The sequence below is a fragment of the Cariama cristata genome, unplaced genomic scaffold (genome assembly GCF_000690535.1).
Source record: "Cariama cristata isolate BGI_N322 unplaced genomic scaffold, ASM69053v1 scaffold41297, whole genome shotgun sequence".
NCBI classification, from domain to species: domain Eukaryota; kingdom Metazoa; phylum Chordata; class Aves; order Cariamiformes; family Cariamidae; genus Cariama; species Cariama cristata.
In genome coordinates this window covers 1-15,607 of record NW_009625685.1, presented here as the reverse complement: position 1 = coordinate 15,607, position 15,607 = coordinate 1, and the positions used below count along the sequence as shown (strand labels likewise).

Below are 15,607 nucleotides of genomic sequence, written 5' to 3'. Positions count from 1 at the left end.
TAAAATGTCTGCTTTTTGAAAGCAGTTTATACCAGTTCAGCCCAACACGTATTTAACAAAATTTCAACTGTAATGTGACATCAGTATGCAGGTGTATTTGTAGGATTGCTTTTGCATTTTTAGGGTTTGAGATAAGGTGGTTTTTAACTGTAAAGATCCTTCTTAATATTTTCTGTACGTATTTTTGACAGGATGAAGCAGGAATCCCAGGTATACTAGTTGGAGTTTCTGTAGATGGAAAGGAAGTCTGGTCAGAAGGTTAGTATATAGGAGCAATAGTTCTGCATGCTGTTGGGAAGCAATGAACGTTTTAAAAGTGAACAATTTGGACCCACTGATCAGGCTGGAATTTCATCCACTTGATGTCCCATCTCCAGGCAGTGGCCAGAAACAGGTGCCTGGGGAGTATGAAGTGATACTTTCCTTGGTAAGCATCAGTAATTTCCAGGAATCGATAATTTATTAACTTCCTGAATGTGCTAGTGTATCTCAGTGGTTATGTTTAAGACACTTTCTGCCATTAATTTTTCAGGTTGGTCTTTGAATATACTTAGGCATACAGTGGTGCAGTGGTCTGGTAGAAGTGTGTATAGGAGGTAAAGAACTGTCCTTCTCACAGGAACTTACTTAATAGTCAAAGTAATAAAGGCTCATATTTGCTGATCTGTCTCCCATTTGTAGGCTGAGGTGTAGATTTTTACTGAGGAGGTACTGAGATTTAACAGATGTCATCCTTCCAGAAACTACAAGTGATTTTTCAGGTTACACAGTTTAGTTTTAAATAGACTCCGTTAGTATTGCTCATATCATGTAGACATTTGATGTTTATTTAAAAAAACCACCAAACTGTGTGTCTGTTTTCAGAAACATTTTCATAGTATGTTTTGGGTTTTTTTGACAACTTAAATGGTAGTAGTAAATGGCAACATACTTCATTAACGTGTTGCAAAATTTGAAACAAACAAACAAAATCCTTCTGTGTAAGATTGTTGCTTTCTTCTGACTGTTGTTGCATTAACTTTTATATATGCACAAAGCTGATTATAGGTTTTCATTTCTCGTTCATCATGACAGAAGTGAGTTGGAGAGCCTCTGGTACCTTTTTTAATGTGACCTAGTAAGAAAATTGTGTTAGAAACTTAATCACAAACTTTCTCAAAGCATAGCTTTTTCTGGTCTCAAATTACCTAACAATGAAAGCAGTTTTTGTAAGGCTTCTGCAGAATTGCTTCCTTGACGTGCAGGAGGGTGTGTGAGGGAACTAGTGCCAGAGTTGTGGTTTATCACTGGGACTGCCAGATCCAGTAGCAGGACAACTACATGTGGGAGCATAAGCCATGGCAGAGCTTTCTGTACCCTGCTGCCCTGCTGCTGCATATTGATATAGAGAACAACACTGCCTTGAGTAAGGCAGCTCGGAGGTGGGTAACATTGCTCTGGCGGACTTCTGGGTCATTTTATTGTCCTCCTCTCTTCTTCATGTGGGGAAGAAAATAAGAACAGGTGTAAGTTGCGTGGATTCTGTGACCACGGTACTAAGCCTGCTTTCTTGCTAAACTGATGTGAGTGATTTGAGATTTGGAAGGTATTTTCACTGAGGGGTACAGTATCTGCATTCACAAGCACCATGCAAGCACCTGAGTAGCAACTTGACCTAAAAGAAAGGATCTTGGGCAACTGGCGTGTCATCTGTTTTATTTCTTGTATTTTGGCAATTTTTTTTTTGTTTCCTTTGAGTAGTTCATTGTTAGACTACAGTTTTATATAGACAGACATGCATTACTTGCAGGCCTTGCTCGTACTGAAAACTGCAAATATATCATTACTATATTTCATTGCTTTTTATGCTGCAACATCGCTTGCACAGTTTCTTCGAACCTAGCTCAAACTGAAGACTAGTATGGGAGCTTCATAATGCCTTATTAATTCCAGTTCTTGCTACCAGTCTTGTGGGTTGCTTATATAGGAAAACACTGGTATGGAGACTATTAAGCGGTCTTTTAATTGAAGTCGTGCTGAGTGATGTTGAAACATTGTGTATAACACCACTGTCTTGTGAAACGTTACAGCTTAGGTCATAGCAATGAGTTTGTGAGTGGTTTCCTTTCTCAGTTTCTGTATTGATAAAGTAAGACCCTTTGCAGCTTCAATCATTAATTCAGAACAATAAAAGGAGTATTTATGACTGTTAGTCAGCTATTTTACAGCCAAGATTTTGGTCTTTTTAGTTTTTCTACATTGAGTATTTGATCTCAGGAGTGTAAATTTTGGCTTAATCTTCAATCTCATTTACTGTTAGGTTTGTTTTGTAGTCTTAATCAGTAACTTGGGATGCCATTGGCCAATACAATGGGCTTTGATTAACTGTTCCTACTACATTAAAATGTTATTAACTTAATTGAAGCAGGAGCAGGGATAGTCCAATTCTTCACGTCCCAGTTTAGCTAGAGGAAAAACATTTTAAGGAGCCAGTAAATCTAATTCATTGCAAATAATTAATTCAGCATGTCTCTATGTAAAATATTTACACAGTGTTTTTATTTTCTTAAAGGTTTGGGTTATGCTGATGTAGAGAATCGTGTAGTATGTAAGCCAGAGACGATCATGCGAATTGCTAGTATTAGCAAGTGTCTCACAATGATGGCTGTTGCTAAATTGTGGGAAGAAGGGAAACTGGATTTGGATGCTCCAGTGCAGAAATACGTCCCTGAATTTCCCGAAAAAGTCTACGAGGGTGAAAAGGTATGTAATTGTTTATTGGTGACACTTTCTTGGATTTTTGTACCTGTCATCACACAGCCATATGTGTACAGGTGCCTGGATCTGGACCTATTCCTGTAAAGCACCAAAAATAATTTAGACAAGTACTGATGTTTGCTGCTCGAAAAAGCAATGCTTCAGTTTTATATCAAGCGTGTAGTGTCCGCAAATATATGTACATATTTTAACCATGTTTAATACATGATATTTAAAAGGTCTTACATCTTTGTCTGTTCCTCGTCATGTTGAGTTTTACTTTTTTTGGTGATTTAGTGTGCATCATATCTTTAATGAAGAGAGCTCACACTTAAATATTGCCCTTTCTACCTAGGTTGCTATTACTACAAGACTGTTAGTTTCACACTTGAGTGGGATTCGTCACTATGAAAAAGATATTACAAAAGTAAAGGAAGAAAAGGAGAAGGCAAACAGAGCACTTAAACTAACAAAACCCTATCAGGATAAAGAACAAAAAGAAAAAGAAGGCAAAGAGATTGAAAAGACTGATTCTGTCAAACCGAGGAAAGAACGCGAAGGTGAGATAAAAAGCCGAAATTCAAAACCTGGCAGGAGGGACAAGGAATTTGAGCAAGAAGAATATTATTTGAAGGAAAAATTTGAAAGTGTGATTGAATCACTGAAGATATTTAAAAATGATCCTTTATTTTTTAAACCAGGTGAGTTTCTATTAATATAGACCAAAATGTGCTCTTCTGGTGAAATTCTTGTTTCAAATTATTTTACATGCAGTGAGGATAGTACAGTCCAGTACAGGGTGTTTATGTGGGGTTTTTGTTTTGTCTACTTCCTCCCCCCCTTTTTTTTTTTTACTTCTCGTGCCCCATTAAAAGCTCAACAGAGAAGTATTTGGGCTGTTCTGCACAAATCATCTGATCATGTAATTGTCTTAACTGATGTAACTTTTGAAGACTGAACTGATCAGGATTTAATGAGTTCAATTTTAGATAACAGTCTTGTATGGATATCTTTACCAATCTACTGACTTGTTAGAATTATAAAGAATTATGTATTTTTATATATATAAAATAATTATGCTTATATAGATACCTTCTAATGGTGTATCTGCACCATAATACAACAGGTTCAAAATGTGATGTAGCCAAGATTTAAAAGGTAATACAAAGAGTCCCAGATAACACAGGGGAGAAGAGAAAGTGGGACCTCAGGTAGAAGTAAGACTTTTCTCCCAGGAGCTCTATGTAATGCACTATGAAATGTACCAGTTACTGAATTTATAAATGCTAAAGCAGATTATCATTTTGGTAACAAATTGGTATCTACAAAATATTTTGTAAGCAGATACCAACTTGCTGTATTCATGCTCTGGGCCTTCTAGATATGAACCAAAAGCAAAAAATTTTACTGAGGCACCAAACCAGAGCTAAAAAATTCTATGGAAAGACCACAGAATCACAGAATTGTTGAGGCTATTTATTGTTGGAATTAAATTAATTATATAGGGGACTTTGAGGAACTTATACCTGAAGTTCTAAATGAGTTACATTACATACATACATACAAAACCAGAACTAAAACACTATGATAAAAGTTATCAAGACCTTTGAAAACCTTGAGTGAACACTACTCTTGTCTTTCAGTCTCTAGGGGATAGACACACAAACACGTTACAGTAGGTGAGCATCTTTTAAGAAGTAATTTTATGGTTTGCTTCAGCTTTCCGAATCCAGACATACTTCTTAGAACTCATATGGTAAATCTTGTGGAAAGGATGTTAAATGTCAGTCTTCACATCTTGGCTGTACATGCAGATTCATGAAAATTTTTTTTAGCGCTGTTCTTGGAGCCATCTGCACTTAGCAAGCATCTGTGTCTGCTGCAGTACAGAAATTCCTGGGGCCCAGTATCATAAGCTTGTGATTCACATCACATTAAAATGGGGGGAGAGAGGGGAGTCTTTTAATTGATTATTCACTGCTATATATAGTCTAATTTGCACATGGGATTACTTAAATTTTATCCTTCAGATTCCATTTGAGCATCATGCAGCTAACTTTTTTCCCCCTCTCCTTTCTCACTGTCTTTCTTCAAGGTAGTCAGTTCTTATATTCAACGTATGGCTTTACTCTCTTAAGCGCTGTTGTGGAGAGAGTTTCAGGACAAAAATTTACGGATTATATGCTAAAAATGTTTCGTGATTTGGATATGCTATCGACTGTATTAGATGACAATGAAGCAATGATCTATAATAGAGCAAGGTAAACAAGGATGAAACTTTTTTTTTCCCCCACAACGATTGTTGCTCTTTCTATCTTTACTTAGCCAACTGAATTAAGAATGTGTAACTTTTTTCCTTTTTTTTTATTTTTCCAGGCTTTTAAATGAAGTGGCTTAAGATATTTCAAAGTTTGTCATGTAACTGGTTTTATGTCAGCATTATGGTATTGGTTCTGTAATTAGCATGTAAAATTACAGAATAGAAAATAAGTATTTCTGTTACAAGAGTATATGGGGGGGGGGTGGCAGGGGTGATTTTGAAGTTTGCATTTGTTTTGAGTACAAATAAGCAGGTAAGTGTACATAGGGTAAAATAAAGGAGTAACTATGAGATTTTGTTAGAGTATATAGTTAACTTGGTTTGCTTTTTAAGAGTTCCATGCAATTGTAATAGTCTCACAGTAACACAAGGTTTTAATAAATTACATAGTAGTAGAATTTTAATTCTGGTTAAAATTTATGTTTAACACAGAACATACTTCACCAATTGATTTCTTTTTATTAACTGCAAAAAAACCAAACCCACAAAAAAACCCCGGAGGAATTTATATAACTGGATAATCTATTTTAATATAGTGGATAAGGGTAGAGTTTCTTGTCTTTCTCTCCAGTCTTATTGACCTACCGGTCTGGGCTCTGAAATTGACTCGCCTGTTAAATTTTGGTGCGGGAGAAGAATTCTAACTGAATCGCAAAAGCAGGTTATAGAAAAAGTCTCATGAAAATGAGACTCAATTAAAAAGTTTGGTGTCTAAAATTCTCTCAAAGAATGAAAATTATGATGAACATGTTGAATCCAAGGTTTATAGTACTTACATATAAGTGTATATTTAAAGTGTGTGTGTGTGTGTATATACGCATACAAAGCAGTTTGTAATGTTTTAGGGATAACTTTACCGCTGTATTCTAAGATGCTTTGTGCTGGTATTTATTTTGCTTGCAAATTTTCAGAGGCTCTTCAGGCTGTAGATCTGGATGCTAGTGATGTTCTCATAAATTACCAAGCTTGTACAGTCAAGTTCTTTTAAATATATGTGTGTATATTAACTCGTTTATAAGTGGAAATATGGTAGAGATGAAAGAGTTGGGACAGACACTGTTTTGGGGTTCTTTTTTATGGGCTACTTATCATTAAGCAAAACTGAGATGCTAATGTGATGGTTTTGCTTCCACAAATAGCTAGCTTGGTGTCTCAAACTAGAACATATTGTCATGTTGTGGTTTGTTCGATGGTTTGGTTATACTGTATTTCACTGACATGAAAATGTTCAAAAATTCATGTTGTAGATCTTTTAGAGGTGTAAGTCAAGCATTTCAGCATCTCTGTAACAGGTTTATTGTGACTGAAAAACTGACTATAGGGACATTGAGATAATGAAGTCACTGCCAGAGTTTATGGTAGTCTTGCAACATTTGTGTCTCTTCCTTTGCTTCAGCTTCTGACTTTCAGTATTACCGCTTTCAGAAGTTCCCTAAAAGCTTTCCAGTACAAGTGCAGGCTAGATAGGGAATGTGTCTCTGTACTGTTGGACAGTAGGCTTGCCCCGACTGCCCTCTCCTTTTGGTTTTTTGTGGTTCCTTTTCACAACTCTCCAAGTTGGACCTCTTGTGATCTAAAAACCAAAGGTGGAAATTAATCGGATTGTATAGTTATTCATCATTCCTTTTCATATGTCGTATGAAATTAATCCTGCCATGATTGGACTGTTTTTTTCGAAAGCATAATTCAGTCTGCACTCCTGTTGTGTTGTTCCTGCTCATTCTGCAATTCTGGTTGGTAGTCTCTAATTTGTATTTTAATGATAGGTTTTGCAAGACTCATTCATGTGTCTCACTTTTCTTAGTAGTTCCAGAATATTCAGTTGTTGTAGTATATGGCAGGTATAATGGGGCAGTGGGGGGAAATCAATCATAAATGGAAACTACTGTCTCAGAGCAGTCATCTAAGACTTCAGTGAAATTTCAGCTCAGTGTCTGATAATCATGGGGTAGTTGTAGGATTCCTCTTTCTTAAAACACTTTAAATCTAGTACAGGCATTTAAGAAAAATCCTGTGCTGACTGATCTATAGATTTCTGTCACTTCTCTTATTTGTATATTGCCTTTACTCTTAGTGTATCCTAAGTAGAAAGATTAGTACTTTTACTGAAACTAAGCTTCTAACCTAAGAAGTCACATTTAATTTTTGTTTTCCCATCTGAATTTCTTACTGATTTTTTTTTTTTTTTTCTGCAACAAATATATTTAAGAAAAATATATTTTAAAAAATTCTGAAGTTTCATTAGAACAAGGTAATACATGCTTGGTTTGCCCTTTTAAGGTAGGGCAGTTTAAAATAGTGCATAGTATCTGAGAATGACAAGTTGAATTTTCTTGAATTCCAGGTGTTATGTTTACAACAAAAAGGGACGGCTAGTAAATGCACCGTATGTGGACAACTCTTACAAGTGGGCTGGTGGTGGCTTTCTGTCATCAGTAGGTGACCTTCTGAAATTTGGAAATGCCTTGTTGTACAGTTATCAAGCTGGACAATCTAAAAACACTAACGGGAAACTTCTTCCTGGGTACCTCAAACCAGACACAGTCACAATGATGTGGACCCCAGTGCCAAAAACGGAAGTATCGTGGGACAGGGATGGTAAATATGCAATGGCTTGGGCTGTAGTAGAGAAAAAACAAGAATGTGGCTGTTGCAGACAGCAGAGACACTATGCATCTCACACGGGTGGTGCAGTGGGGGCAAGTAGTGTCCTTCTAATTCTTCCTGAAGAGCTGGACTCTGAAGCTATAGGTACTGGTTTAGTGGTACCACCTAGAGGGGTAATTGTTAGTATTATCTGTAATATGCAATCAGTTTCACTCAACAGCACTGCCTTAAAGATTGCAAGAGAATTTGATAAAGAAAAACAGGCACAATATATAGATTAAAAAGAGACGCGTGTAACTGAACTCACTGTACTGAAACATGAAAAACTAATGGAGAAGGGTATAATTGGACTCTGAGATCACTATGTGAAGAAAAAGCATTGAAAATTCACTTCTGCTAGTGGTGCTAAACTTACGTGTAATGGAATTAATCTCTCAGGGAAGTTACTAACTTACAGAAAAGGAGAATGTAACAGTCAAATCTGATTTCTTGTAGTACCTGTGTAAATTATCGTTATATTAGCAAGGTTTTTTTTCTCATCCAGTCAAGCACTTGACCAAGATTAAAAAAATTAGCATTGGTTTCTTGCACTGAGAAGTACTGTAACAAATTATCTACCTTAAATGTTAAACTTTTGAAAAATTTCACATCTTGATTTGAGCGCACAAGGACGTAATTTGTTATTATCCCAGTTCGTCTGCCAAAACTGTTCAGTATTACTTTTTAAAGAAAAATGGTTTTACTATTGATTTTTATACTTTCACATAGCACTTCTTTGCTTAAAAAGCAAAAAACACCAACAAAACCCAAATCTTGAAGCTACCTCCAGAATGCAGATTTATACCAGAAGTACGCTTTTGTCAGAACTGTGGATTGTTAAGAATTAGGAAAGAATGAAGCTAGAGTAATGTAAGTAAAAATCTTTTTGTTACTTAGATGTCCTCTCTTGCGTTATTATTGGACACAGAGAATGTGTGAAACTAGTTTACTGTGAAATCGGAGGAGTATTTCCACAGTCAAATATGCCCGAATAGCACAACGTGGTGAGCTGTCAAACTGTGTCATTGTTTTTGAATGATACACATGCTAACTTTGGTAGCCAGAAATGGCACTGTATTTTGTAATGTAAACACTCGCTTTAGATACAGGAATTGGGAACTCAAATAACTCAATAAAATTTAAAGCCCATTCCTGAAGCCAGTAGTAGAAATCTCACAGACTTTGAGAGATTTCTTTGAAAATCATCCTTGTTTCCATTTGAAGACCTGCCTCAAGGAGTTACTTTCGTACAAGGTTGAAGATAGAGTTCCAAAGAAGCATTTTCTAATCTTCAGTTTTACTGTAGGAACGTAACAACATCTGAATATGTTAATTTTATATATTCCATAATGGCATGGAATATCTCCAAGATCTCTCCCACCCCGTTTCCCCTGCGGTTACATCAGACAGTATTTCTAGGCTGAGACAAAACAAAATACCCTTCAGGAAAGGTTTGAATGCTTATGTCCCTGCACTGTTTAGCAGCTGTGCTTCTCTGAATTTAAGGAGCAAGATGTCTTAGGTAACAACTAGCAGAAGATAGCCTTACTTGCCTCTTTCCCAAGTTAGTGCTTTTAGTATTAACTTCACAGTTGTTACCTGCCCTGTGGTGTAACAACATGCTGTCATCTCTGTTCCCAGTATGCCTATGATAACATTTATTACCTAAGACTGACAGACCAAGAAATTTAATATTTTGAGGAGTCAGTGTTTTACCTACATTTTTAATTGAAGCTAGTAGGACTGGTTTAGTACTCTTCATAATTATAATCATTCTTGTGCCTTAAAACAGTAAAAGCTTACACCTAAGCTATTTGCTTGGGTTTTCTGGCCCACTCACCAAAACTTCACGTTTTTATTCGGTAAGAATGGGTTGTCTTTATCTCAAGAATACCAAATCAGTAGAGAACCTTTCTGAACAAACTTTCATTTGTCTGGGCAATAAATTATGTGTTCTTCCACTGAAGTCTCTGATATTGTTTGACAGTTGCAATACAGAAGTACTGGAGGTAAGCATCTTCTACAATAGCAACATTTTTTTTTTTTTTTCCCCAGTATTGAGCACCTACTAGCTGGGTAAACATGCAGCAGCAGAAGTCACTGCCTGTTTTACACAGGCAAGAAGAGTAAGTAGTTCTGAGGTGTTTTTATGTTGAAGAATACATGAATAGAAATAGACCAAATACAATGTTTTAAATATAGAAGATCTGAAAAGTAACACTTATTTTAGGATCTATAACATACTTTTCTTGTATGATGCCTCTATGTTGCAAGTGGTATTTATTGTTCTCGAAAACCATTTTGCATACTTGAGAGAAAGCAAGTTTCACTCACTAACCATTGTATTTGGGTTTAGACAAAGATTCAGAACGTAGAAGATGCAGGATTACTATTATGCTTGTCTCCATATGACCAAACACCATAAATGTAAATATTTGAAGTAAGTATAAAAGTGAATAATGGTAAGAAGTGTCTAAGGCACTTCTGACACCAGGATATTAATGACAGTGTCCCACTCCCTTCATAGAATATGTTTAGCCACCAACTTGTTATATGCATACTGTGTTCATTATACTGTATCTCCCCTAACTGAAGGCTTTTAAAAAAACATCTGTTGTCACATGTACACTATTGGAGATGCTGTGATGTCTAAATTTTATCTTCCAGTACTTGCAACAAAATGGGTCACTGACTTTCTCTGATTTGGTATTTACTTAAGCAGGATTTCTTGTCTTTTGGGGTAGAGGAAGAGAAGGCAGAGATACGAGAGACTAGGAATCAATCTGGCCTTAGCACATGTATTCAGGTCACAAGTGAATTAATATTGCTGATCTGATCTTTGTTCTGAAACCAGTTATTTAATGGACTGGCATTAAGTGTGGGAAACTGGTCAATTAAGAGCAGCTTCCCTGATAAACTTGCTCTTAAATTAACCTTTATTGTGAAAACACAGTATGGCACTGACATAAAACTACTTTTCTTAAAAGGCGTGTATACTAAATTGGTGCATCTATTTCTGTATCAAACACCTACTTTTGCATCTGGTAATTGTAAGTGTACACTGTTTGAATCAACTGAAATAAAACTTATCTTGCAAATGCAATGAATTGTAATACTAGGTTTTCGGGGTGGTTTTTTTTATTGACTAGAAACATACAAGTTTTAAAAGTCATAAAAAGAATACAGGTTAAATAGAAATTCCTAACAATAATTAGCTCCCCAAGACACCTGATACTTTGACAGAGATGTGGATACATAACTTGAGATATTATTTAGTAAATTAAGATACATGTAAGACTTTGAAAGTTTTCTCATGGTTTAAAAAAAAAAAATCTGTTTTTAACAGCCATGTAGAAAGGGATGGCTTTTAAAAACTAACTAAAATCCTGTTTCCTCATTGCAAAAAGGTAATTATTCAATGTTAGTATTTAATACTGAAAATATGCATGGTTTTGCTGTACTAGTTTTTTTTAATGACCAGATACCATTCACAGCTGTTGGTGTAATTTGCTGACTTATTGTTGCTTATATACCACATGCCTTCTCTCTACTGAACCCTTTCAGTGTTTTGCAAAAGACTCCCTTTATTTTTTTTTCTTTATTATTCGAAATCTCAGTATAGAATACCAAATGCAGTTTTGAGGCCAGATTAGAGGGAGGGGAAGAACCAGGCATTCCAGAAAAACAGCTGAACAGAAGTGAGTATATTTTTATTTATCACTGTGTTCCTCAACACAGTAAAGGGACTAAAGCAATGCTGAAAGCAAATAAGCCATTATAAATCTACCTAGCTGCAGTAATAAAGTATACAAAATGCATTCTTACAGCAGTTCGTCACCATACGCATTACACTGCTGTAGTTGATGATTAACGCAAGTCCAAGGTTTTTATATTAAATGACACCACCCACTTAACAATACACTGTTTAAAAGTAAAATTATAAAAATAGAGCTCAGTTGTCTGCAAACTTGCAGGAAAAACTTGCACTTCAGATCATTTATTGAAAAAGAGATTCCAGCTCATTAGTCACCAGTAGCGTGTAATTTTTACAAAATCAATCGTAATTACATTGTTGTATTAACAGGCATTTTAAAACTGGTAAGGCTTTCAGGAACACAGATCCAAAACCACATGCTTAAGTGTTCAGTGTTGCTTTCTTCTAAATGAACAGCCTGTAAAGAAATCACATGAGTATAGATATGAATAGCCCTTAAATTGTTAGACTGCGTTGGAAAATTGCCCACCCAACTTAAGTAGGAAAACTCATGCAATAAATTTAAATTTCGTGTACCACAAGAGGCAAAGATGTAGCACTTTGAGTCTTCTCTAACTCAACCAGAACAACATGGCGGTCATGTAACTAATCTTAAAATAAGGCTAAGATGTACTATTTCTTTCCTTCCAGATGCCTTTTAAAATTTCAGTGGACTGTTCCATCCCTTAGTGATAGAAACCCTAAACTGAAACAGCTGCTAGGAGCATTGATACCTTTTCAACTGCTCAACAGCCTTACTTCAGGTATTCTGTCCTCATATATACATCTGTATAGTAACAGATGGTATAAGCACTATTACGTGTAATTTGCATATATATTTGCCTTTTGTCCTTTACACAAAACATGAACAAAATCTGGATTTGTTCTTTACTTTTTTTTCCCCCAAGCCCTAAATTGTTTCCAATGTTTTTTCATATATCCCAGACATTGGGTTGCATTTCAAGATACTGGTGCTATACCATTTATCTGTATATAATTATCAGTGGTTATTTGTTCCCTTATAATTTATACAAAACAAATTTTGATTAAGTTACATAAGCCAGGGAACTGCCTCACAGTGCTACTGTTCAAAAACAGGCAAGCCACCACTAACAGCGGCACAGAACCGCTTTAGCCCGGCAAAAGCACCCTAATCCTTTAAGGGTGCTTTTTAATGCTCTAAACTGAGCTCCGAATTAAATAGGCAGTATTTATTACAGACAGGGTAAAGGAATCAAGTCAAAATACCTAAAATCAAGTGTGTTTGATCACAACGCAGCTGCTTAGCTGCCTGGCATATCCCTATAGCCATTTAAAAACAAGAATCTTGAAGAAAAATTTGTAATTCAGGGCCCATTAACAATGTTTTTACTAGCCAACTCTAAGCAATTTGCAAAATAAGCGTTCCAGTATCAGTTTTCAAAATCAAAGCTAAAAAAATTTGCAGGCTATAAATACATAAATGCATTTATGTAAGTGGAATATTTAGGCTGCTCAGCATTGCCCCTTACCTTCTGTAAGCCTGGCTTTCCCCCCAGTAGGCTGACACAGGACAGTTGAGCACCCTACACACAGAACTACTGTCTGAGCATGGCTGAATACAGTGGTGATCTTGTAGCAACCTAGAAAAGACCATTATTAAACTTTCCATTGAGTATTTCTAGCATGATTTTTTTTATCGTATGTGTAACTTAATCAGATACTCTAAATACACGTGTCCAAAAATGGATCTGTATTTCATTACACAGCATACCAAGTAAAACAAAGCAAAACATTGTTATTGTGGTCTCAATTACTTGCTCTTACTAACATGCATATGAAAGCAAGTTAGTTAACTGAAACTGTTACCCGTATGAAAATCAACACTGCCTGACAAGCCCTAAAATTGGCCTGTAGTATGTCTCCTGCAAAGAAGTAGAGAAGTTCTAGACTAGCCTCCTCTGCTGAATAGAAGAACCCATCTAGCTAAAGTAATATTTAACCTGAAGTAGCAGAACATTGCTGTTGACAAAGTCTGGCAGCTGTGAATATAAACGCTGCTGTTCAAATCTGTGTTTGCCTTCCGTTTAATAATTAGTACACATAAGGCATGTGCTTGGTTGCATTCCACAAAGCTAGCATCATATTTAAACAAGAAGACCCGCACAGAATCACTTCACTAATTCCAGATGCAAGAAGAGGCATCAGCAACACTTTGTCTACAACTTCTAAATTCTGTGACTTAAGAATGAAATCTCTCTCATATATGGCTTAGACAAAGGGATTTTCACTGTTTTCATTCTTTTCCCTGAAAAGTATTTTTAATTAGCCAAGAGGAACTTTTGGGGAGAGAGAAAACCTGTAAAGGATTTAATCTAGATGTGGATATAGAAAACAGACACAATAGATAAAGGTGAGCACAGATTCCATTTTCAGCATATGTGGACCAGAAAGTTAAAAGAATATATATTGTGAGGAAAGTCCTCGAAAAGCTTGCTGACAAGAGAACTGATTGGTAGAGAGAACTCCTATTAGACAGGATAACAGATTTGTGCTTTAAATCACAAATAGTAACTGCACAAATCTTTGTTTGCAAAAAAATGCTAGCAGCTAAAATTTAACCATAGCAAATGTTGTTTTCCCCCACAGATGTGAACTTCCACATTGATGCGTTTTTAACTTTGTAGATTTGGCAGGGAAAACTAGGTAGCAACTCCCAACAACAAGGAATGATGCATAAGGCTGTCTGATATTTTCAGTGCCTCGTGCTTAGGACTCTGTCATTAACGAAGCTCTCCTACTTTGCTCTATATATCCCTCAAACTCAATAACCAATTAATCCAACAATAATGAAGATAACCAATGACCTATGGACCTACATTGACATTAACAGTATCTTAGTATATGCATGCATATACACTGGTTTGAAGAAAGTTTAAAAAAAAAAGTAAATCAGTGGCTTAGCCTTCAACCATGTATTTTTTAAAAGTAACCACGCTTTACTTTTGGACAGTTTTAATGAGTTTACCTCACTTTTAGATGGAAAACAATGTCTCAGAGCTTCACAGAAATCTAAGCTACTAAGAAAGAATAAGATAATAAGAAAATCTGAATAGAGCAACAGTTCCCTGCTTCTAATCAGGATGATTACTATTCTAAGTAAGTCTATGCATTTTCTTATTGCTATAATCTTCTAATACTGCAGTAGTTTCTAGGAAATACATTACCAGACTTGACAATTTCTGTGCCTCGATATGGGTGTAGCTGTGCTGATCAAACAAGCTGTTCGCTGCTAGTGCATACTCCTGTAATTGTGCTAGAAAATCCCATGTTTTCGTTTATAAAATAGAAGTTGGTTACACAGATGTTTCTGAGCCAAAGTAATGAAAATGTGTGAAAAGTGGACACAGGCAACACATTAAATATAACTCCTGTATATGTGAGCTAGATGTCAGCTTACTTCTTAATGGCAACATGTGAAAAAGGCAGTTGTGTATGTTTTACTTTCTATGTAAAGTTCCAGTATGCCTGCGTATATCCTCATGAAAAAGTTTTTCTGGTCACCCTTCCAGAATCAACCAACTTACAAAAGGAAGAAAACAATGTTGTCTTCTGTCTGAAACTTGTGCCATGGATGCTTTAGAGCATCCATTTCATCTCACTTCTTACACATGGAAATCTGGGGGTTTGGTTTTTTCCCTACTGGCCAGGATTTCATAAAGGAAGAAAAAAAACAAACAACAAAAAGTCTCATGCCACACCTCCAGAAAAGAAAATAAAAAGCTGATGATTTAAATTAACTTTTGAAAAAGGTTGAAAACGCTTTTATTGTTAAAAAAAAAAAGCAATATACAGACTTTTTTCCTCTACAGAACAGATAAACCACATTTTAGATAAAAAAAAAAACAAACACAAACCTAGACCTTTTATGAAGATGAACCGCATACAAAGTTAGTTTCATTCCTTCTGTAAGATATAAATAGTTTAAATATTTACCTGGACATTTTACATCCATAAAGTAGGAGTTTGGGCTCTGCACAAGACGTTTCTTTTTGTGCTTTCTCTTCTCATCCTCTAAGGAGGGATGCACCAGATCTTTAGCCAGCTGGGTACGACAAGAGGAAAAAGGCACCGCACGTTAAAACAGCGCCCGGGCTGCTTGGACAGACTGG

At 36.0% G+C, this 15,607-nt stretch overlaps 2 protein-coding genes across 2 annotated transcripts; one reads left to right on the top strand and one right to left on the bottom strand.

Moving 5' to 3' along the window:
- Nucleotides 1–191: 191 nt before the first annotated feature.
- LACTB (lactamase, beta) lies at nucleotides 192–8,001 on the top strand (the record flags this gene model as incomplete). Its single annotated transcript, XM_009703696.1, has 5 exons — nucleotides 192–258; nucleotides 2,552–2,742; nucleotides 3,092–3,437; nucleotides 4,832–4,997; nucleotides 7,401–8,001. Coding segments are annotated over 5 exons (1,314 nt in total), but the record flags the coding sequence as incomplete, so codon positions are not given.
- Nucleotides 8,002–11,845: 3,844 nt separating this feature from the next.
- Nucleotides 11,846–15,540, bottom strand: LOC104155026 (40S ribosomal protein S27-like; the record flags this gene model as incomplete). Its single annotated transcript, XM_009703695.1, has 3 exons — nucleotides 11,846–11,874; nucleotides 12,968–13,078; nucleotides 15,432–15,540. Coding segments are annotated over 3 exons (249 nt in total), but the record flags the coding sequence as incomplete, so codon positions are not given.
- Between the last annotated feature and the right edge of the window lie 67 nt (nucleotides 15,541–15,607).